This window comes from Notamacropus eugenii, chromosome 6 (genome assembly GCF_028372415.1).
Source record: "Notamacropus eugenii isolate mMacEug1 chromosome 6, mMacEug1.pri_v2, whole genome shotgun sequence".
NCBI lineage: Eukaryota > Metazoa > Chordata > Mammalia > Diprotodontia > Macropodidae > Notamacropus > Notamacropus eugenii.
The window spans coordinates 46138872-46162721 of record NC_092877.1 but is presented as its reverse complement, the minus strand read 5'-3'; the positions used below and the strand labels follow the sequence as shown (position 1 = coordinate 46162721).

Below are 23850 nucleotides of genomic sequence, written 5' to 3'. Positions count from 1 at the left end.
AGGGGAAAACCACCACCTCTCAAGGCAGTCCATTCTACTTTGAGACATCTCTAATTGTTAGAAACATTTTCCTTTTACCAAGCCTAAGTTTCCCTCTTTGCAAAGTACTCTGCCTTCTCCTTCCCTCTAAAATCAAACAGAGCAAGTTTAATCCCTCTTCCATATGACAGCTCTTCACATGTTTGGATAGAGAGAGCTATTATATCCTCTGGACTTTCTACTTTTTCAGTAATAGAAATCATGGCTAATACTAAAACTTTCCATCATCCTCCATTATCCTACTTTGGCTTGGCTTCCTCCTCCTTCGCTTTCAGAAACATCTGCTCCAGTACTCAGGCCATTGATTCCCAAGTTACTTATTCACTGGCAGCCATATTATTAGACTTTACACTGTAGTCCACTTCTTAAAAAAAGACTGTCCCGTATGTATTTGTTTTTAAATTGAGTTTTATTTTGAAACTGCTTGAAGAATTTGGCACTATCCAATGAGACAGAAGCAATTTTGTGTGGAGAATTACAAGTCTTGATTGTTTTTTCCATGCTGTCTAAGTCAGCACGCATTTATTAAATATCTATTTATTAAATATTAAACAACAGTATTTATTAAATATCTACTGTGCTAAGTAGCTCCAGCTTTCAGACTCTTACTAGCTGTGTGACCCTAGACAAGTCACTTAACCCTAATTTAGGGTTAGGGTTTACCTCAGTTCCTCATCTGTAAAATTATCTGGAGTAGGAAATTGCAAATCACTCTAATATTCCCAAATGGGGTCATGAAGAATTGGGTACAACTGAAGAAAAATAATTGAGTAACAACCTGTGTCAGGAACTGTGTTGGGGATACCAAAAAAAGAGAGGCAGAAACAGTCTCTGTCCTTAAGAAGTTCACAAAAAAGAGGAAAACTCCATTTGTAGTCACTTTTGGAAGACTGGCTAAGGATAAGTATAGCTGAGAAAGCATGCTCACTGTACTGTAGGGGAAGCCAAGGAGGCTGCTAAGAGAGAGCCAAGAGTTCGTCTTCTCCTAATGCCTAGCCCTGTTTGTTTTGTAGGAGAAAGTAGAAAGATGGAAGGAGCTCAGAGAAAAGCCATAAAATAAAAATGATTCAAAGGTCCAAAAGGGTGATTCAGAGGATGATATTCCACTGCCCTTTATTTCTCCTCAGTTCAGAATGAGATGCATAGTCTAGTGGAAAGAGCAGGAAATAGATTTGGAGTCATAAGGCCTGGTTTCAAGACCCAATTGTGCTACTAACTTCTTGTGACCTAAAACAAGTCACTGCCTTCTTCAGAGCCTTAATCCCTTTGGCCATCAAATGGGATTAGTAATACCCCATGCTAGTGGAAGTAGCTTTTTACTTCTTGTTATAAATGCCTTCTAAGAAATGAAACTAGGGGATAGATGACCTGATGAGAGCTGGTCCACAGTGTCATAAAGGATTCAAGGGCCAACACCCTGAATGTTTCGCCACAAACTAGAAGTCATTAAAAAAGTGAAGATCAAGAAAATTTTAGCACAGGCACAAGATTATCATTGTTGAATTTACTGAATCTGCATTCTTGTTAGAGGAGAGCCCTTCTTTCTTCTTTCCCTGTCTCCCAGGACCAGTGTAGGGATCAAATGAGATAATGCATGTGAAAGGACTTTGTAAACTTGAAAAGCCTCATACACATGTAAAGGATTATTGTTAATGAGACAAGGAGGTGGGAGAGAGAGGGCAGCTTTCTTCAGCACTAGTTTTGTTTTGGCTGGTTCTTTGTCACTATCTGAGGTACTGGATCAAATATTAAATTGTTAGGGAGACTGTAGAAATGCTACTAGTTAGTATCTGTTTTCATCTTAATAAATGTTTCTGTTTTTCACTTATTATACAGGTAATTCTGACTCGGAGAGAAGAGGTGAGAAATTCACCTTGCTGTTTATTGTCACTTCATTTAAGAAACCAGTTCATTGTGCAGTGTGACACTTGTTTTCCTTTTTTCCTACCCCCTTCTCCCACTCCCTGTCAATCTGTGGTGACCATATGCATGTGTGGTTGTGAGATTTTCAAATTTTTAATTTATATTTTCATATTGACTTAACAGGAAATAGGAATGGAAACAAAATCTACTACTACAAAAGACTACTTTTCTTACCTTAGAGATTCTAGAAACTATTATATATCATAATTTACAAACCAACTACAAAAGGCTACTTTTCATACCATAAGAGATTCCAGTAGCTATCATATATCATAACATATTTACAGAAGAGAATAATATTTACAAAATGATTACAACTTATTTTATATCATTTTGTTTACATTGTGATAGCTACTATAACGACTTATGAATTAAAAAATGCTTTTCTTAGACGCAGTCCTGTGAGGGAGGCAACAACTATAGTTACCTCCCATTTTATTTACAGTTGAGAAAACTGAAGCCCATAATAGAGAAGTAACTTGCCTTTAGTCACCCAGCTAGCAAATGAAAAATAAAAAAATGAAACCAAAAATCAGAAGCACTCTTCTGTATAGCTATTCAGCCTAGAGATTTCATCCCTTTCAGGGATTTGGCACTGTGAAGCATTTTTTCCCTTGTTGATGAAATTTTCTAAGAAATTTCCATCTTACCTGGGGGGTTCAACAATGCTTAATTTGTGATGACAATTTATCTTATGCTGTAATCTCCCATATTTTATTGAACTAGGCATTGGTTATGGATGTATTCTTCTATCTCCTCTGTTCAGTTTTGCATAAATTTGCAGCTGTTTAGAGAAAAGGAATACATAAATATATTATGTCTTTGCTTATCACATTTTGTAGTATTGGGTCCTGAGATAATGCTAGTCCAAAAAAAAGGAGGTTGTAGGCTAATGTTCTCTGTCCCAAAATTTTATTATTTAAGATCATAATCTCCAAATAGGTGAAAAGGAATATTTTTGCCCATAACTTTTTCAGGTAAACACTAATTTTGACATGTATAATGGGACCAGCAATATAAAAATGAATGTTTTATGTTTAAAGACAAATGAGAATAGGAAATCAAACAAGTGTAAACAGTATTCATCTAGTGTGTTATCAGTGTCTTGCTCATATATATCTTTGTTAAACTTCCTGTTTTCATGAATTCTAAGCAGTCAATTAATTTAGACAGAAGTCTTTTAGACACCTAAATCCATAAACTCCCAGTTTCTCAAATTCCAGGATAGTTTTTGATTGCCTAGGAAGGAATTCTAATCTTCCCATATACATTGAATTTATAAATATTCAAATCATGGCATTTAAACATTCCCCTACTCCCTTATTTTCCCTTTAGTTCTTTAGTGGTGAGTATCATGGCATTCTGAACTGTTTGGTCAGGACAGTGAAATGGATTTGGCCTCTACATTGTTTAGGTTTGTGGATTTATACCTGGTTGGAAGCATTTCTGTCAAATAAATGTCAAAGCCAGTGACCTTTCTGTTTTTTTTTTTTTCTCTTTTATAGGGGCACTTTTTTGTAGTAGCAAAGTACTAGAAACAAAGTAGATGTGCCTGATTGGGGGATAGTTGAACAAATAGTGGTACTGGAATGTAATAGAATATTATTACGCTACAAAAATAAATAGATATTTTAAATAACAGAATGAAAAAGGGTAAGGAATACTCCTATCAGACTTATCTCATAGGATATTAGAGTTATAAAAAGATCATAGAGATCATCTAAGCCAGTTCCCCTGATATTTTATATAAAAGGAAACTGAGACCTAGAGAGGTTAAGTGAATTGCTCAGGATTGCACTAAGTTAGTAGCAGAACCAAGACTGGAAGCCAGGTCTCTTGTTTCCTCCCCACCTCCTTTCTCCTCCTTCCTTCCCCTTCCCCTCCTTCCTCTTTCTTTTCCTTCTTCCTTCTTCTCTTTCCTCCCCTGTTTCCCTCCTCCCTTCCCCTTTTCCATCTTTCCTTCCCCTTCCCTCCTCCTTTCTCTTTCCCTCTTCTCTTCTCCCCTCCTGACCCCGTTCCTCCTCCATTTCCTCTCTCAATGATGGAAGCATTAGGGTCAGGAGTCATCACGAGCTGGTTTTAGTAGCTGCCCAAGCCTACCCTTACATACAGTGCTCATCTTCTAACCTGATTGTGTGTGTGTGTTCTTGGTTTCAGATGAGACACCTATCATTGCAGTGATGGTCGCCCTGTCCTCTCTGCTAGTGATAGTGTTTATTATCATTGTTCTGTACATGTTAAGGTAAGAAACTTCAATCTCTCCATTCTGGCTTAATCCAGTTCACTTCAGCACGTGTCTTAATTGTCCAGGATGTACAAGGCCGTGTGTTTTCAGCCCTTGGGGGAGTGGGGGAAAGTGAGCATGCCAGAATGGAGAGCAAAGTTCCCTGTGCTCCTGCCCTTGCAATCTAGTAGGAGGGTAAGAGATATAGTTATATCATGGTGATACAAGTCAGAATGTGGTAGGTGTGTAGGGGAAATCAGACGGGATGGGTGACTTCATTGTACCTACTTTATCCTTGAGTAAACCCCCTTGGTCTGATGTAATAGAAGAGGGTGTCATTTGCTCCTCAGGACTTGTATGAAGAAAAGAGGAATGTGGTGACTGATAAGCCACCCAGGGCTTCAGCAGTAAAAGTGCTCTTTAGCAAATGATTTCTTGGGAAAGCAAAGCAACTCTCATCAAAATGCTGAATACAATTGCTACTGTGCTGTTGCTGGTGGGAGGGGAGAGATAAAGTGCCCATCTGTGGTCCAGGTTTCCTGGGGAGGGAAGCACAGAGGCCTGATGAGATGGAATTTAGGCTGCAAGTATAGACTTCATCTCTAAAAGTGGTAGACATTTTTTTCCTTTGAGTTTGTTGTTTTTGAAAACATGTTCCCTCTGTCAAAAAGGAAAATTGTCCTTGGCCTGAGCTTCTGAACATTGGGAGAAGTTTGGTGGATTTTAAGGACGATGAACTTTGAGCATTGTCATTAAGAGTAACGGCCCAATGAGTGGGGTAAGAAAGCTGGAACAAAGATTAGTCCCTGCCTTTGTGCCCAGCTTCTGAGCCCAGCCAAGCCAGTGATGGAACTGGCCTGCTTACCTACTCCTGTAAGATATTAAAGGCTTTGTACCTATGAAATATTATGAATCTTAAAGAGCACCATAGCAATTTAGGGACTGCAAGAGATTGTTATCGGTATCACCATGATCACCAGTGGCATTAGTGGTAGACCTGGGAATATGGAATTTTTAACTCTTGGGTGAAGGATGTTATACAACATCTTGAGATATATAATATGCAGCTTTGCATCCCTTCCTCTCTTCAAAGAACTAGCTTTCTAGTGCTACAGCAATTTCCAGCCTCTGTCCTACAGCTCCAGATGGTAGATCTGTATCCAAGATATCTTACTGGGGAGATGGGACAGATCCTTTGGCTAGGCTAGTATCTAGTTTGGAACCCTCTAGGGAGACAGAGAAATTACAAGACTCCTTCAAGGCCTCAAACTACTATGCTTAGGTACTAGGACTTCCCCCTCTGCCCAGGAGAGTTACAGATGTTTGGAGGGGGTCCTGGTATTAAATAGCCTGACACAGAAACAGGTTTTCTTCCTATGGTATCCAAAGACTAGAGTTTATTTCCTGGCTCTGACACAGGACAGAACTCTCTCACTCTTCTTCCTTTACCCCAAGATATTATGAGAGGTATAAATGGACAATTTTGGTATGGGGGCTTTTCATCTCCAAAGGGTGTAGTATTGTAATGGGAGGAGGGGGTTGTGTGATGTCTAAAAAGGGAGTTAGTTCCCTGTTCTCACTGAGCAGAGGCTTTTCTCTGTTCATCTGTTCCTGGAAAGGTGGAAAGAACTCTATAGAAAATGGCCTCAGTCACAGTGACACATTCAGCCTTCCAAAGAACACCATTTCTATTCTTAGGCTCCAGGTGCCCATTTTTATATGCTTTCCCATTAGGTTCAAGAAGTACAAGCAAGCTGGGAGCCATTCCAATTCTTTTCGCTTGTCCAATGGACGCACTGATGACATGGGTAAGGCTGCTGGCAGCGGGCCTGTCTCTGCATGAAATTCAATGGACAAGGAAAATGGGGATCTGGTGGTGCCCCTAAGGGTGAATGATAGCATTGGAATGCCCCCACACATACCCTCAGCACCTGAGACTGACCGTAGATAGCAACCCTGTTGTTTTATGTTGATACTGGGGCTCTCATGGCCAATGGCAGCAAGCAGTACGTTATCAGGCAGGAGGGCTGGCCTTTTCTAGGCCTTGGGTGACTGACCACTTCCCCCTTGTGCTGCTGCAGAGCCTCAAAGCATGCCACTTCTGGCCAGGTCTCCAAGCACCAATAGGAAGTATCCCCCGCTGCCAGTGGACAAGCTGGAAGAGGAGATTAACCGACGCATGGCTGATGATAATAAGCTCTTCCGAGAAGAATTCAATGTAAGCCATTTGTTTCCCCTGTGATTAGGTGGGCAGGGCAAAACCCAGTTTGGGCAGTGTGGTTCTAGGAAGTGATTTCGGAATCACAGGCTATAGTCTAAGGATGAGAGATCTGATCACTGGCTAGCTGTTTGTTTGCAGAGAAAAGTTTCTAATGTGCTGTGGGTGAGACACTTGGCTATAGCCTCAGCTGATTCTACTGGGCAGTGAGAGTTGACTTCTTGCTCTCGCTCCTCTTTTTGCATCAAGCTAACGATGAGCCCCTAATTCAAGACGCTTGATAGCCTAGGCAGGAACTGTTGGGGTAATGCAGAGTGCAATATTCAGGGCCAAAACATTAAAAGAGTTCCTAGTCCAAAATGAGTTAAATGGTAAGCCAGACTTCCAAGCAAGTCTGAGGCTGGAGCTACAGCTGGACCTGGGCCGAAAGGAACATTGCTGCCACCTTGTGTCTGTAGTTGATTTAGAAGTATTCTTGGCCCTAAACTCTGAAGGAAGTATCATGCGCCACAGTTGTACTTAGAATCACAGAATCCCAAACCGGAAAGGGCCTTAACAATGAGTTGTCTCACTTATGTCCAATCAAGAATTCCCTCCACAACACCCTCTCTAAGAGTCCATACAACTTCCATTCTCCATCTCTAGCAGTAGAGACTCTCTACTGTTTTCCGATACAACCCGTCCTATTTTTTGAGAATTTTCATTGTTAGAAAGTTTTCCCAAGCCAGAACTTCTCATTCCACCCCAACCTTTGCTTTCTGGGGACGAGAACCAATCCAGTACTTCTTTTGTTGTCCCCACGGTAACTCATGCATCCTGTTGTTGCTGTTGATCAGTGAGGGAGATTTTCATGTTCTACTCTAGAGTGTGGAAAGAGAAGAGTCTCCTTTATCTCCTTTCTTGTTGGCCTTTGGCTGTTCAGTCAGACCCTTCCTATCCAAGGCCCCATTTTTTAAGGACCAGTTCTATATATTTTGTGGGAACACAGTATCCCACTTTCCTTGGCTCTGGTTGCCCCTCTTTTCCCAAGTTTTCCTGTGGCCCAAATCCAGACCTTCATGAAGTTTAGATTCAATGCAAGAAATCAAATCAGAAATTATCAAGGCTTTATTAAATGTTTACCATGTACCAGGCACTGCGCTAAGTGCTGGGAATCCAAGTACAAGCAGGAAAATAGTCCCTGCCCTCAAGTAGCTTCCATTCTGATGGGGGAAGAAAACACTTTAAAGAAAGCTACAGAGGAAATGAGAAAAGAGGAGAGCGTGGGGGCAGGGCTGTGGGGAAGGAGGGTCGGAAGAGCAGCTTGGAAAAGAAGGAAGACACGGAGGGGAAGGGCTGAGAGAAGTCAGATGCTGTAGAGCCACAGAATTCTTCCAGTGTGAGAAAGCCTGGGGATGGAGCGAACTTCTCAGGTGGCTTTGTGGAAGGCACATGCCAGGTGCTGGTGGTATAGACATTAGCAGAACAGGCCCTATCTTCAGGAAGCTTGCATTGTACTATAGTGACACTGCCATGTGCCCAAAGAAGTCTAATACAAGAAACATCGAGGCAGGAGAGAACACTAACAGAGAGGATGGGGATTGGATGGGGAGGGGCATTGAGGAAGGCTTCATGGAGGAAGTTCCTACAGCCCAGCCACTTGTGTTTTTCTAAACCCTATTTCCCTTTCAGTTAGATAGGGACTGTGATAAAGGAACTAGGAACCACAGAGCTGGACAGCAATGCCAAAACAGCCTCTGCCCCTCTGCTGTTTCTGCCATGCAGCCCACTTTCTCCCTGCAGTGACAGTACAGATGATACAATGGTTTAGACCTTTAGAAACAACTTGAATTGGGCGGGGACAGGAGAGGGTAATGAGTGCTAGACAGTAAGAGTTGTCATGGTCATAGAAGCTCTCCAGCTTCTCTCACAAGAAAGAAAAACACCCATTTACCATCCAGCATGTACTGCAAGGATGCTAACTGATTGTCAGTCATCATTCGTAGTAACTGATCTTACTTTTCTTATGTCCTGCAGGCTCTCCCAGCCTGTCCGATCCAGGCCACCTGTGAAGCTGCTTCCAAGGAAGAAAACAAGGAGAAAAACAGATATGTGAACATCTTGCCTTGTACGTGCTTCTGGACTGTCTCATGAAACCATCTCTAGTTGGAAAGTTATAGGGCCTTCTGAATCAAGGTTTTGAGGCCTAACAGGAGAACAGTTTTGAGTAGTAAGGGTAGAATTTTGCTGCAGAGCTCCCAGAGGACCTTCTTAGGCCCAACACCACTCAGTGCTTGCTTCCATCACTCAAGACTCTTTCCTGAGCTTCTGCTCTGTGCAAGGACTTGTGCTTGGCTCTGAGGAGAAGAGAACACCAATGATTCCAAAATGAACTCACTTCATGAGGAGCTTACACTCCTGTGCTTGTGTGCTAACCTACAATGGCTGACAGGGTTCCACAGGGAGCATGCTCCTGTTTATTTTGCCTAACTATGGACATTATTTCCAAGCAGATTCCCCAGAGCCAAGCATAAAGGATAGAGACAGGTGCCCTGCAGCTCTAATGCAAGGAAAGAAGCTGGCAAGGCTGGGAGACAGAACCATAGTAGGAGCTTAACAGACTTAATGACTCCTAGGCCCAGCGGGGTGCTTGGCGTCAATACTGTGACATTTCACTGTGTCCTTCTTACATTGTCCTGCTCCAAAGATCCATAGACCCACATGTCAGGTATGAGGATTCTTACTTTGCTAGGCTGGCCACCTCCTGATCCACTTCAGGTTAGTGTCTTTTACTGATAAATCAGGAAGGAGAAGTCAAGCAAAGTAGACGATGGGGCCCTAATGAGTAGGTGAGCCTGAAAAACTGTCAAGAATCTGAAGGGGACATAGGATGGAGAATGTTGGCTGAGGGTTTCAAAAGGAAGAGTCATGGCTGTCGCTCTCTCTTCTAGATGACCATTCCAGGGTACACCTGACACCGGTTGAAGGAGTTCCAGATTCTGACTATATCAATGCCTCATTCATTAACGTAAGAGCTTCAGCTCCCTTCATCCCTCCCCTGAATGGTTGCATGTCACCACAGCTTTCCTATCCCTGCCCAGCTTGCCTGGGCATGATGTTTGTCTGTCTGTCTGTCTCTTACTTGTGGTGTGGTACCTTTGCAATGCCACTGTGGCCAGCAGGGAAGCCACTTTCCCTGTAAACAGAGGCTCTGGAGAAGGGTTGGTATCTAAAAAGACCTCAACAAACTGAAAAAGGTGCCAAAAACAAAAAGAGATCAGTTGATTAATGGGGGGAGAGGTTGAGAAAATGTACCAGATGAGTCATCCTGAGCAACAGGGCTAGAGTTCCTAATACCTCAGGGTGACCCCCTAAAACCCTAAGGAGAGAAGTAGTCAGCTACTCTCACAGCTAAAATGGAGAAGAGCTAGGATTTGAAACAAGGCTCTTACAACTCTGGAGTCCAGTGCTCTTTCCACTATGCCATTCTGCCTCACTTGTGACTCCCTAGCCTGTGTGTAGCAGATTTTTTTAAACCTAAATACACTTAACAATTATCCCAGCATTATGTCCTTTTGCAAATATGGCAAGCATTTCATCTATCCATTTGTTTAAGTTATTACAGTCTATTTCTGGATTTAAGGAAGAGACACGGCTCAAACTCACGACAGACTTACCAAGTCACAATTTATTGCCATTAAGGTGCAGAGTGTGCACTGAGGTTGTGGCACCATGTGTCACTTTTTGCCTAGTCAGTTCTAGTCAAATCTACTGAGACTACAGACTCATTTTCTCACCACTGGGGCTTGCTCAGTTATATACTTGGGAATGATAAACAAAGAACACTGTTGCACACATCTAGGATAGACAAGGCACCCTTGATTACACCAGTTGTGGGTAAGGCAAAGAAGAATGAATGCACACAGAGGTTGGGATCGTTCCTTTGATGCACAGTGATTGCATCTGGATTCATCAGTTACTATTTTTGTCTGAATGTCCCCTCTTTCCTTTCTAAGGAAAGGCTCTAATCTGACCAGTCTACCTCTCATTGATAAAAATGTTGAACGGAACAGAGCAAAAGACAGAGTCTTGCAGCTGCCTCTTCCAGGTTGACATCAACTCATTATCATTATTCTTCAAATCTAGACATTGAACTGGTTTTGAATCCATTTAATGTGCATTTAATGTATCTTGTCTCCAAAGCAAGTGGAATAGATATTGTTTGTGAATGGGAAGGAAGAGTATGAACTGATGAGAAGGGGAATAACTGGTGCTTCTATCTTCACCTCAAGGGACATTAATATTGATCTTCCTCGTGAGCATGAAAATCACTTCTACCAGAAGAGACCTAAGTAGAGTCTCCTCTGTCTCACTCTCCTCATCTGCAAAATGAAGGCGTTCTGTATTCAGGGATGTCAGAAACATTCTGCATTCTTCTTGTGGTCAGTGCTATCCAAAGCTAAGGGATTTTTTTGCATATTTTTCCCCTGGAATGACTCCAAAACTCTTAAGTGTATCTATAGAATGTTGAGGATCAGTCAGAGTTTATTACCTATAAGCCAGCAAAGTCATATTCTGTCCTTCCCGCTATTAACAGTAAAGTCATCAGGAAGACCACATTTGGCCTTATTACTTCCTCACACCTTGTACCTTGTTTGATTAAACAGTGACCACACGTGGGCACATATACACATAGGCACCCACATACATGTATTTAATAATTCTAAGGAAGGAGCCTAGCCACAACAGTATTCCTGGGTCACCTACAGAGCCTGCCCCTGAGAGATGGTCTGAAAAACAGTGCTTCAGTAACCATGCCTGCAAGTAACAGCAGTTCAAACTCACCATTGTTTGGTTTCAGACTTTCCATGTCTCATTGTTTCTAGCAATGGCTTTGATGAGTTGGAAGGACCTCAGACATAATTTTATCCATCTTTTCTACGTCTTACCTACCAAAGGCTCATCGGTCTTTGCTTGAAAACTTCTAGGGACGGAAAATCCACCCAGGCAGCTCATTCTATTTTTGAATAACTTGTGAGGAAGTTTTTCTTTATATTGAGTAAATTTCTCTATGCAGCTTCCACCCTCTGCTTCCAGTTATGCTTTCTGAGGCCAATCAGGAAAAAACAAACCACCATTTAATGTGTCTTCTGTGCAAAAGCCTGTCCGTTCCTCTCTGAAGGAGGCTCCCCTAAACTTTGTGTAGAGGCTAAATATTCCCATTTCCTTCAGAATTGGTCCTCATATACCATACACTTGGGGCCCTTTACCACCCCCATTGTCCTTTCCAGAAACTGCAGTTTATCTGTATCTTTTCCTAACAATTAATATTTATGTGACCATGGGCAAGTCATTTGAATTCTCTGGGCCTCAGTTTTCTCATCTGTAAAATGATATTGGACTAAGTGGCCTCTGAGATCCATTCTAGCTATAAATCTGTGAATCACAATATGGGACCCAGAAGTAAACCTGATATCCCAGATGTGGCCTAATGAGGGTAGAGTATAGTGACACTGTCTCTTTCCTAGACAAGTATAGCATCTATTTATCCAAGTCATTGATAAAAAGTGTTCAGTAGTGTAATACCAAGGACAGATCTCTGGTATACTCCACTGGAAATGACCTGCCTTCTGACATTTCTTACCCAGTTATCTCTACGCTTCTATCCTGGAGCTTAGCCAAACAAATTTATATCACACCAGAGGAAGCAACAAACTCTCCTAGTAGGAAGGTGGGTACATGGTACAAGCAGCCACCTTCCATGTAGGATAGGAAGAGTAGAGTGTTTAAGAAAACAAACTTCCCTCAGTAAATGCAACCTGAGGCCAGAGCCTTGGGAATCATGATTTATATTTCCCATGGCAGCTATATATCAGATCACACAGGAGGTGGTGCTCTGCCTTATATCTCATGAACAATTTTATCTCTACATACCTTGAGTTATGCCTGTTCAGGGAGCCATAACAGATGCTAATGTCTGAGAAATTGCAGTCATAGATAGCCTTAGATGGAGGAAGCTATACTGAATTTCATTCCCAAGCTTTGGGAATGTTGGCTCAGTCATAGAAGCTTGCCTGGCAAGGACGTTTTCCCCTTAGTCTGGCAGCTTTTAGAGAAATTGCATCCACAAGCAGTGTATGCTTCCTGCCATCACCCCAGCAAGGGTTTTCTTCTCTACTTTTATGGTACTTTTCTAGGCAGCAGAAGAGCCAAGAATGAACTTCTGTAGACATCATTTCTGCCATCGACAACATCATAGTATTACTTTAGATCTAAAAAGAAAAAAAACCCAAAACTCTTCAAAACCATTTAGTTCATCCCTTTCAGTTTACATATGAGAAAACTGAGGTAGAGGTGAAGGTACTAGGTACTAGGCCTTCCTGATTGAGGTATTCCTCATACCTGTGAATAGACCAAGCTGCCTGAATGGGGTCCCAGCTCCCTTCTGTTCCACCTGCCCCCTTTCTTTTCCTCTCCAAAGGAAGGCAAATTTGGATGGCCATATGATGTCCAGTTAACTTTGGGTTTACTGGCTAGATTTCTTTTCTCCTTCCTTCCTTCCTTCCTTCCTTCCTTCCTTCCTTCCTTCCTTCCTTCCTTCCTTCCTTCCTTCCTTATTTCCTTCCTTCCCTGCCTCCCTCCCTCCCTTTCCCAAATCCTTAAACCTAGTGCACTCTGAAGCCCATGGATTGAATAACAATAGGTCCCTGCCCAAACTCCACTTAATAGCTGTGTTCTGGACCCTCCTACCTTAAGAGTGGTGATCAATGATAGTCCGCAGCAGTCCCCAGGAATGTAGCAACTCTAACTGAAGAGGTACTGCCTGAGGGAGACCTATGGAGCTGAAGAGGCATTGATCTCTTTCAGTGACAGTGTCCAGTAGGTGACAAGTGGTCTGAAGCAATAACCAAATAACTAATTCAGTGAGAAGAGTTCAGAACCTGGTATTGGAGGACCGAGGTTCAAGTTCCACTTGTGATGCTTCATACCTGTGCCATCTTGAAAGGTATTCAACTTCCTTTCATCTCCATTTTCTCATTTAGAAAACAGGGGGATTAGATGAAACAGCCTCAGAATTTACTTTCAGCCCCTAGTCCTATATCTGTAAAGTTTGGAGAAGGGAGTTGGCTTAGTGGGGAAAGGGTTCCATTTTTGATCTACTGGGTTTAAGATGATAGGATGATTCAGTTGAAGATAACTAATCAATAAAAAATTAATGCAAGATTGGAGTTCAAGAGATGTTAGGACTATATAACTAATTTTAGGTACCATCTGCAAAAATAGAAATGAATCAGTGGAAGCTTGTGAGATCATCAAGAGAGAGAGTCATAGGAATGTAGATATTGAGTTGGAAAAGGCCTTAAAAGCCATCTAGTACAGCTCCCTCATTTTATAGATAAAGAAACTGAGGTTAAATGATTTGTCCAGTATTACACAGCTAGCACACATCTGAGGTAGAGGTTGAACTCAGGTTTTCCTGCCTCCAAATCCAGAGCACTAGCCACTGCTACCCTAGGCTCATTCTCTGAACCTCCACTCGCTCTGGCAGATCAGTTCTCCAGAAGGCAGCTGACTATTTTATCTACTCTCAGAGTTCTAGGGTTGAATGTGTTGAAGATTGCAGTACTATCACTAATGAAGCCCATCCAGTATTCCCTCTCTTGATGTAGATCAGCCAGATGATATCTCCATAATATCAAATAACCAGTTTTACACCAATTAACCTTCGCAAAGGGATATCTACCGACGAGTTGTAGTGATGATAGAAATACAGCAACATTTCCCCCGTTAGGAGACACGTTCTGCCCTCTAGACACCCACTGAATCCCTGGGTAAAGTAGAATAACATTTAAAGTGGTCACTACATAACCACTTTGAGGAGCAGAAGGTACTCCTGATCCCTAGATTGTTTTTTTCCTTTCATGAAATGCCTACCAAGTTCAATTCTGGGTGTAGCGTCACAACTTCAGATGTATCACTGGGATAGATAAGTCACTCACGCGTTTATTTGGGCTGGATCAACATGATCACTCCTCTTGGTAAAGAAAGAGGAAAGAGGAGCCAGGACACAGCCTTGGGGGGGGAGGTGGGGAGGGGGTATGAGCAGTATTCTAACAAATGAGACTGAGAAGGAAGAAAACCAGGGCATACTGGTGTGAGCTGAAAGAGAAGTGGATGTAGGGACTGTGAAAAAGAGGGAGAAGATAGGAAGGTAGCCTCCTATTTTAGATCATTCTGGCTAAGTGCAAGTTTATGAAATGTGTTAATGGTCCAGAATAACAGATTTAGGAGGAGGGAAGGCTTACCCATTGACCTCTCCCTCCAGTGCCATAATCCCTCTCTGCATATGGACAGAGCCCAGCCCCCTTTTTCATCTTATTTGAGCTAGTAGTGAGTCCTGGCCATGAGCAGCAGATTACCTAATGACCCAGAGGAAATGAATGCAGAAGGGCATTGTCTTCACTACCACTTGGCAGAAAGAAGTGCATTGTCATATGGAGTCTTGTTCCTTCCTTACTCTACCAACCAGCCTTGTGTCTATACCAACTTGGGCCCTGTCCCTTTTTCTTGATGAGTCTGAACAAAAGAGGGACTGTTCATCAAGTCAAGAGGGTGTGGAAGTTGATGGCAGCAGGTGCTCCTGCCTCTTCTTAGTAGTCAGTGAATCAGTAAGCATTTATTAAACACCTACTGTGTGTCAAGCACTGTACTAGGCTTTGGGGATACAAAAAAATGACAAAAAAACAGCCACTACTTTAAGCTAGAGCTCAGTCTAATGGGGGAGACATCATGCAAACAACTACATACAAATAAGATATATAGTTATATATGTCATATAGATTTATATGTCATGTATTCATCTGTCATAACTTAGAAATAATATCAGGGAAGGCACTAAAGTTAAATACGCTTGGGAAAGACTCCTTGCAGAAGGTGAGACTTAAAGGAAACCAGGAAATTCACCATGTGGAGAAGAGGCAAGAAAGATTTTCAAGTATGAGGGATAGCCAATGAAAATGCCCAGAGTTGGTAGATGGAATGTGGTGTGTATGGAGCATCAAGGAGCTCAGTGTCACTGGGTCAGTATCTGTAGAGAGTAAGGTGTAAAAAAACTGGAGAGATAAAAGAGCCAGGTTAAGAAGGGCTTTATAAGCCAAACAGATGAGTTTGTATTTGATCCTGGAGATGAGAGAGAGCCATTGGGGTTTATTGAATAACAGGGGTGGAGTTGGGGTTTGGAATACTCCCCCAAAGCCCAAATGACATATACCTGTGTTTTAGGAAGAGAAGTTTGACAATGTTTGAGTGGAGAATGAACTGGAGTAGAGAAAGGCCCAACGCTTCTGTTCCTGTTGTGGTCAGGGTACTATTGATCCCCAACGTTCCACTGGTCATCTAGTCCTGGTGTTCCTGATCCTCTTCCCTATCTGAGCCTCTTGTCCACCAGTGGAAAGTCCCAGCTTAACCAGAACCTAGATGAGAAAAGTGATGGATAGTTGAGCCTCCATTGTATCCCAGCACTCAGTTGTCCCAAGTGGGGAGATTTAAAGAGGGTTTCCTCTGGCATTTCCATTCCCCCTCCTTTCCTTTGCTCAGGTAAGAGGAGCCCCAACTGTTAGAGCCACAGTGAGAACAGGGGATATCTGGCTTTGATTTTCCCAGAGCTGCAGTGATATAGACTGACCAGATTATTGGTCCTACCCCTTCTGCATCATGTGGATTGCAATTGCTTTTCCCATACCTGTCCAACCTCTTTGGTACCCTCTGCATTCATCCACTTGTGGGCAAAGCTTCACTTGCCCCACCCTGGTAAGGTGTCTGTTGGTATCTGTATTGAGAAGAGGTCCTTCCAATCTCCATCTTCTAGTTTGCCCCAGGTTTGCCTTTTGTTTGGTTGGCTTTTTCCGAAATTTGGAGCGGACTATAATCTTCCTTATCAGAGTGGTTGTGCTGCCAGTCGTTATTGCTCAGTGATTTAAAAGCTCTTGGGGAGATGGTTGTGGAACAAACTCTCCTCCGCTCCTCTCCCACTGGCCAGCCTGTCCTCCTCTTGCTTTCCACCACCATTGTCTCTCTCTCCCTGTGTTTTTTGGGCCTCTTGCTGTCTGTTTTGCAGCCTCACTTCCCTTTCTCCAAGCGGAGGCCTCACTTTTCTTTGTTCACCTCTTCCCTCAGCGGTCAAGCTGACATCCTTTGTCACCTTGATTCCTCAATGATTGAATTGCCACTTGAACTCGACTGTTTCATACCAGCCCTTCCTCTTGGCATCATCTCCCAGCCTCCTTCCTCAGTGAAAAACTCACTGCCTTCATGTAGACACTCCATGTGCTCCTCCCTCAACAAATACACCTTTCCACACTAAGGAAGCAATTTTTAATTATTTGTTATTCTATGTGGGTAAGCAGGACCCTTCTGCTTCCCCTCTTCTGCTGTCTGCTTCTCATTGCCCATCGCATTATAATGCAAGGACTCCGCCTGTGAAGCTGTTGTTTAGCACATTTGTATAAGTTGGGGGGAGAGGAAGTTAAGCCTAGGTTTCATCTGAAGGTGCTGTTCCTCGTCACCAGTTGTCTGGGTCACTGAGATTTAGAAGACCTTGTTTATTCTGCTTGCGTGTATTGTAAAAGCAGGGTTGTATATTTTGGGTGACTCCTAATACACTGTGTGAGCCTAAGCAGATGGCTGCAAAGTTAGGCTCTAATGTGTGACTGCTAAAGATTTCCTAACCTCAGTTCTACTGTTTTCATCCAACAAGGTTCAGATCTGACCATTCAGAGTGAACCCTTAGATGAATGGAGGGGTTCTATTTCATCCCTATCCCTTCTAATCCAGAGGCTCTTTGTCTCTAGTATTTTGTACACATAGGCATCATTGTTTAACTACTCAACAGATGTGTAGGAAGGGAATGCCTTTAGTACTCTTGTACACGTTCATATGTGTGCATATACTGGACATAGTGTCCAGAACAAAGGAAAATTGTTCCTGGGATAGGAAGCCACGTCAGAGTCTCCAGGACACTCATCTCCAGATAGTTTCACAAGTCTGTATTCTTGGGTTGAGATGGCCACCCAGCCAGATAGCCTTTGGAAACATGAAAGTCTGTCTGTCTGTGTTCCATTGTGGCTATAGTCCATATTGTCAATGACTAGTGGAGTTTCTGTTGGGAATCTAATCTGCACTGGGAAGATAGTGCCCTCGTTTGACTGGTCTTCTTTAGGGATTTCTCACCAATATTCATAAAGTAACTGTGGCTGAAGATACCAGTCCAGATTCTTGGTATTCTCTGCCCTTTGTTTCTTCCATGCCTTAGTTCTAGGCTAGAACCCCAGGAAATAAATTCTGGGAAACAGGACTTTTTCTGATCCCAAATGAAGATCCTAATACCATGATCCATGTGGTTAGAGACTCCAAGCTACGTAAGATAAAGTTTTCCTTTCTTTCCATTACTAATTTTCACTTTCTTTTTTTTCTCCTCCTCTCCAGGGCTACCAAGAGAAGAACAAGTTTATTGCTGCCCAAGGTGACTTTATGTTCACTTCATGTCATTGAGCTCATGCTCGGGTCATTGGGCCGCAGAGCCCCTAATGGGAAGAGTCAGCCAGCTTTTCAGGTTGTAAGCTGGTCGCACTGGACTCCTTGTGCCTAGAGCGCCTCTTTGTCATTGTTCACCTCCTCGGAAGGTTTAAAAGGACTGAAATCTGCTTCCTACGTTACTGAGAAGGCCAATTTGTTCTTTGGTTGTTGCTGTCAAAATATGCAAAGTCCTTTGCTAGATCTTGTGAGGAATGCAAAATATTGTCTAGTACAGGAGATAAGACATGCAAAAATAACCAAAATGAATGCTAGAGGAAGTCATGTAAAGGGGAGAGGTGAAAAAAATCCATTGAGATTCAGAAGGAGAGCGAGTGCTGATGATATGGTGTCCAGAAACCCTTTATAAACTTTCATGGAGGTCAAGGATCTGAGAGCTGGAGGTCCTGAAGGGCACCTAGTCCAATCAGGTTCTGAACAGCCTGTTTGAATACTTTCATGACCAGGTTCTGAACAGCCTGTTTGAATACTTTCATGACTAAGCCCCTGACAGGAAAGATTAGCTACATTTGGTTATGGCCAACTCTCTCAGAAAACCTTCAGAGCCCAGGGCTTCATAGCCCAATCTGAGTTCCCAGAATGGCTCAGCTCTATACCAAGTCTTTGTACTCACAAACATTTAGGTATCTAAATGTTTCTAGAGCACTTAGTGCTCTGCCCCAGAACACACTCAGCCTCTTGCTACCCCTGTTTTTTGGTACTGTCTTTGTCCTAGGGGGACAAAGGGTCAAAGAAATTGCGCAAATGGTGGCCTCTGGCCAAAGTCATTTAGCAAACCTGTGCACAGCATAATCCAGACAAAAAGCCACTGGAAGGAAGAGAAATGGGATGTAGCCACCAAGTCAGAAGAGGCCCTTCAGACTCCCTCTGAGCAAGTAGTCTCTGCTGCTTTCTTTCAGAGGGAGTCAAAGGCCTCCCAGGGACATGTAGACAGATTTCTAAACAAAGGTCTAAAGCTCCCTTAGGCTTTTGGTTTTCTTGCCACCTGTGTATTGTGTGAACACACTGTAGTGTCTGCTTCTCATTCCTCTTTGGTATTGGCTGCTTTAAGGACCAAAAGAAGAAACAGTGAATGATTTCTGGAGGATGATTTGGGAACAAAATACAGCCACCATCGTCATGGTGACCAACTTGAAGGAGAGGAAGGAGGTGGGTGCAGAAAAGCAATGAATTTACTTCCTTCCCTGAGCCATAGCAGTATCAATGACTAGACCTGGGAGCCTTGGGGTAGGGGTGGGAGCTGTGGCTATGAATGTGAATGTGTGCCAGCCTGTGCTGGAGCCCAGCCCTCACCCTAGCTCTAGAGAGCCAGACTCTCTTCAGGATGCTGAGAACCATTCCAGGGTTGACACAGAGAATTTAAGGAACTTGTCCATGAGGTCAAGCTTCTTTCCTAACTGAAAAAGAAGTCAGGGCTCGCCTTCCCAGGTGCTTGCTTCTGGTACTGTCCAGCAGCTATGCTTGGGTGTGCCTTCTTGGGCCCTGGTACCAGGGCATCAGGCCCATTGCCCCCAGTAGGAGGCTTGTGGAGAAATCATGCATTCATGCAGCATTTCCCACCTCCCTCATAAGTACCCTGTGAGAGAGGTAGTGTAGGTATTATCTATCTTACAGATAAATAAACTGAGGCTTAAAGAAATTAAATGAATCTGGCAGGGTCACAGTTAGCATCGGAGCCAAGGCTTCTCCAGATATCTGACTCAGGTCTGACCCTTCAGTCTTCCTGTTAGGATGCTTCCTCCGAATGTGTGCCTTTCACAGACTGTCCAGCAGAGGATTCTTTGGGTCCATTGAGCCTAGGGAATAGAGAGCTCTCTGGTTTTGCCCTGGACTAGGACTCCATTGAAGGGGAAGAAGTGAATAACCTCCTTTCCTGTTTTGGACCCACTTGAGGATTTGGATTAGGAGTTAAGGAGACTGAACAAGTACCCTAGAAATCTACTGGCAGCCTCCAGCCTGGCAATGAGATGATAGAGGCTGGGTCTAGAACCTATTCCCTCTAACCTTGGAGTGGAGGCCCAAGACCCAGCATGCCACAGGTGGAAGGACAAGGCCTTTGGCTTAATACTTAGGCCTCCTTCACATGGCTTGACTTGTAGAGAACCAAGAATCCCAGTTCAGTCAAAATGTAGCCAGGAATGAGACTGGTGTAGCCTGCTCCTCAGACAGTTCCCAGTGTTCTTCCCTAGGCAAAAGAGAGCACATGCATAATCATTTTCATTGGGCATATTTGGACTATGGAGGGGGTAGGACTTCCTTGATTTAGAGCCCTTAAAGACTACCTGAACCCCTCAGAGAATCTGCCCATCCAGAGCTGTCTTAGGCTGAGCCTGGGGGTAGAGAGAAAAGAGGAGGCTACAATTAATTGTAGAGATTAATTTAGACATTAATTCTTTTCCTTTTTTTTGGTCACTTTCAGTTTTATTGCTGTCTTTACAAACATTTACAATTACTCCTACTTCATGAGAGGTCTCTTGTAATAAAGTAAACCATTTAAGTAGTTCTAACAATACAGTAACCTGATCTGAAAGTAAGATAGAGCTGAATGTGTTGATAGTTACTGCTATCCTGAACTCAAAGATGAATAGAAAGAACCTGTAGGATGCTAATGAAACGTAGGATCCATCGCTCTAAGGCAGCTATAGACAGATGAATACTATAAACAAAAGAAGAAAAAAGAGTGATAGATATGCCCAGAACACGAGTAACAAAAAAATTTTGGAAGATGAAGACATTACATCATCATACATAATAAAAGCTGGTGACTGGTATTTAACATTGGAGCTGTTGAATGTTACTGAAAGCAGCTTACCTTGCACACTATAAGTGGGAAATAGATGATACCTCTGCAAAATACTAACAAGTGTGGTCAGATTGATAGAGGAGAGCAAGGAGATGACAATGTGATGGAAACCAGAGGAGAAGAGGTGGTCAAGAAGATGAGGCTGTTTCAGGTCTCACTGAATGATGTAGGAGAAGGCTCCCTTCCCTTTGTCCTTCCTCAGATGTCTGTGAGTGAGGTACCTCCAAGGTCAGCTGAGTTGCATGTGTCTTCCTCTCTAGTGTAAATGTGCCCAGTACTGGCCGGACCAGGGCTGCTGGACATATGGGAATATCCGTGTGTCAGTGGAAGATGTGACTGTTTTGGTGGATTATACAGTCCGGAAATTCTGCATTCAGCAGGTACAGACTCCTTTCCCTTCTCTGGTTTTGTCAGTGACTTGATAATCTCCAGAAGGCAAGAGACATTTTTGAGAGTTTCCCCAAAGTACTTCTCTGGAAGTGGCTTGCTTTTAAACTGATAACCAGGACATCCCTTTCTACCCCTGTGTGTCCAGGATATGAGTATGCCAGGCCAAGGCAGCAGCTGTCTGGAAGTTAAAGCCAGTCTTTTCCCACCATAAAGGGTGGTCAGCCAGAATCAATCAGCCTTTTTCCTTTAGTAACCCTGAATTAATGAGGTTCTTTGAGTGGACTATAGTGTTTGGGGCCACTCCCTGGTCCCCAGACTCCTGGTCCCACCATGTCCTTCCTCTTTTTCTGCTTGGCCTTACCCTAAGCTCCTACAGTTCTCTTTCTGCTTGATCCTGCCATACCAGAACCCCCAACCCAAGCCCCTCACAGAGTCCCCAGAAGTATCTTAAGTACATTGTACCTTCTCCATCCCCAGGTTGGAGATGTAACCAACAAAAAACCCCAGCGACTTGTCACTCAGTTCCATTTCACTAGTTGGCCAGACTTTGGAGTACCCTTCACCCCCATTGGAATGCTCAAGTTCCTGAAGAAGGTGAAGACATGTAATCCTCAGTATTCAGGAGCTATTGTGGTGCACTGCAGGTCAGTCCTGGCCTCTCTCATAGTCTGCTCTGACTGCTACCGCCATTCTGCTTCTTTGGTGGGTAGATGGGTAGGAGGCCATCATGGGGAATTGTGGAGTAAGGAAGAGGGGATAGGGACAGTCCTCGATATCGTTTAAGCTGCCAGCTTTGGTGCCCACAGGGCTCCACCTGGTCTTGGCCAAATATTTGCAGCCTATGAGCCTTCCTCAGAGTTGGGAAATGCCTGGCAGGCTATGGCTGCAAGCCCTAGGCTTGGCCTGCTCTGAACCGCAGTCAGATGCTTTGCCTGCCTCAGCCCAGGGCTGCCTCCTAACCCATAACATTCCTGTCTGGTCTCAGCGCGGGCGTGGGGCGCACAGGTACATTTGTCGTCATCGATGCCATGCTGGACATGATGCATGCTGAGAGGAAAGTGGATGTCTATGGCTTTGTGAGCCGGATCCGTGCCCAGCGCTGCCAGATGGTGCAAACTGATGTAAGGCACTTCTCTGCTGGTGGGAAAGGGGACAGACAATAAGACTAGACACTGCCCATGGAGAAAGGTGCCTGGGGGGACTGAGATAGCCAGTCTTAAGCTACAGGCCCCATTATCTCTACCTAGGAGTCCTTCCGCTGTGGTACTGGTACAACCTAAGAGAGAATAAGGGGCCAGAGAAATGGCACCAGGGAAAGAGCGTGGACTCTGAAATCAGAGGACCTGGGTTCAGATCTCACCCCTGATTCTGACTACCTTTATGACCTTAGACAAGTCACTAACCCTTGCTGGACTTTACCTTCCTCATCTGTTAAATGGGGGGGTGGGGGTGGAGTGTTGACTAGGTGGCCTCTGAGGCTTCTTTAAGTGCTAAACCTATGATCCTCATGAGTTAACGTCTATCACTCAGCAGCCCTTTCCTCTCCTGGGAGGCAGACATCCTCTCCCAGCTCGGTGACTACAGTAAGCCTGGTGACCCCTCCTGAGCCTCTCCTGCATCCACCACACAGAATCACAGAACTGTAGACCTTTGATTCAGAGGGCACTTGTGCTCATGTAGTCCAAAGCTCTTATTTTATAGAAGAGGAAATGGAGGCCCACGGAGAATTAACCCAAAGTCACCCATCAAGTCAGGATCAGGGCGAGTACTCAAGCCCATCCCCGACTCTCAATTGCAGTTTCTCTCCCATCCCATGCTGCCTTTCTGCCATGTCTGTGTGACCTGAATTCTGCCTGGGAGGAAGGTACTATTACTATTCCCAGTTTTACATTCAAGGAAACAGGCAGACAGAAGTTAAATGACTGACCCAAGGTCACACAGCTAGGAAGTGCCAGGGATTGGATTTGAACTCAGGTCCTCCAGACTCCAGGTTCAGTGCTCTATCTATTAGCCACCAACTGCCGCAGGAGAGTTCTTTCAGATTAATACCATGTATTCTTTAATCCATATTAGTTCCTCCTTCTTATGACTATATTTGCCCACACTTATTATGGCTATCTGTATGTTTGCCTTAGACCAGAGATTCCCCAGTGGTGGGTCTGTGACTCCCTCCTCAGACCTCAGGCTGGTGATAGTATCCATTCCTCTCTAGCTAGTCTAACGGATCTGTGCCAGGAGCTCCAGATAGTCTAGCTCCTGATAGTGTCATCGCAGAGAGTGACTCCTGAGTCCTCCACCCATGAGGGCTGCCTCCCTTACTCCCTTAGATGCAATACGTCTTCATTTATCAAGCACTGCTAGAACACTATCTCTATGGAGACACGGAGCTGGAAGTGACATCTCTGGAAACTCACCTGCAGAAAATCTACAACCGAATCCCAGGAAGCAGCAGCAATGGACTGGAGGAGGAATTTAAAGTGAGTCTGGGCTGAGAGCTGGGCTCTAGCCACCCTTGCCAGCCAGTGTTTCCCTTAGATCTGGAGAGCTGAGCTGAGGAATAGGGGAGAGGGCAGGGAGGTGGGAGAAGCAAGGGTGGCAGTGGGAGAGGTGCAAAGACAAAGTACAGGCTTTCCTGCCTTGTGAGAATCAGAGAAAGGTGTGTCAGGGCCCAGAGACCTTGCC

The 23850-nt window shown here is 43.8% G+C and overlaps 1 protein-coding gene and 1 long non-coding RNA gene across 12 annotated transcripts in view; one reads left to right on the top strand and one right to left on the bottom strand.

Annotated features, from left to right (window-relative positions):
• The window catches only part of PTPRA (protein tyrosine phosphatase receptor type A), a 201433-nt gene that overhangs the window by 168513 nt on the left and 9070 nt on the right, over window positions 1–23850 (top strand). For 9 of the 11 annotated variants that reach the window (XM_072619787.1, XM_072619796.1, XM_072619795.1 and 6 more), the window contains 12 exons: window positions 1876–1899; window positions 4120–4204; window positions 5921–5994; window positions 6268–6404; window positions 8421–8511; window positions 9335–9411; window positions 17868–17904; window positions 19027–19124; window positions 21039–21158; window positions 21646–21812; window positions 22154–22289; window positions 23496–23645. In XM_072619787.1, coding sequence (XP_072475888.1) covers window positions 1876–1899; window positions 4120–4204; window positions 5921–5994; window positions 6268–6404; window positions 8421–8511; window positions 9335–9411; window positions 17868–17904; window positions 19027–19124; window positions 21039–21158; window positions 21646–21812; window positions 22154–22289; window positions 23496–23645 — 1196 coding nt within the window. The remainder of the gene's footprint in view (window positions 1–1875; window positions 1900–4119; window positions 4205–5920; window positions 5995–6267; window positions 6405–8420; window positions 8512–9334; window positions 9412–17867; window positions 17905–19026; window positions 19125–21038; window positions 21159–21645; window positions 21813–22153; window positions 22290–23495; window positions 23646–23850) is intronic. The other 2 variants (XM_072619794.1, XM_072619793.1) reach the window with 1 other exon arrangement.
• LOC140510894 (uncharacterized) lies at window positions 15571–17244 on the bottom strand. Its single transcript, XR_011969395.1, has 2 exons — window positions 16126–17244; window positions 15571–15856 (listed from the first exon to the last, which is right to left on the bottom strand). It is a non-coding gene; the product is annotated as an uncharacterized lncRNA (long non-coding RNA).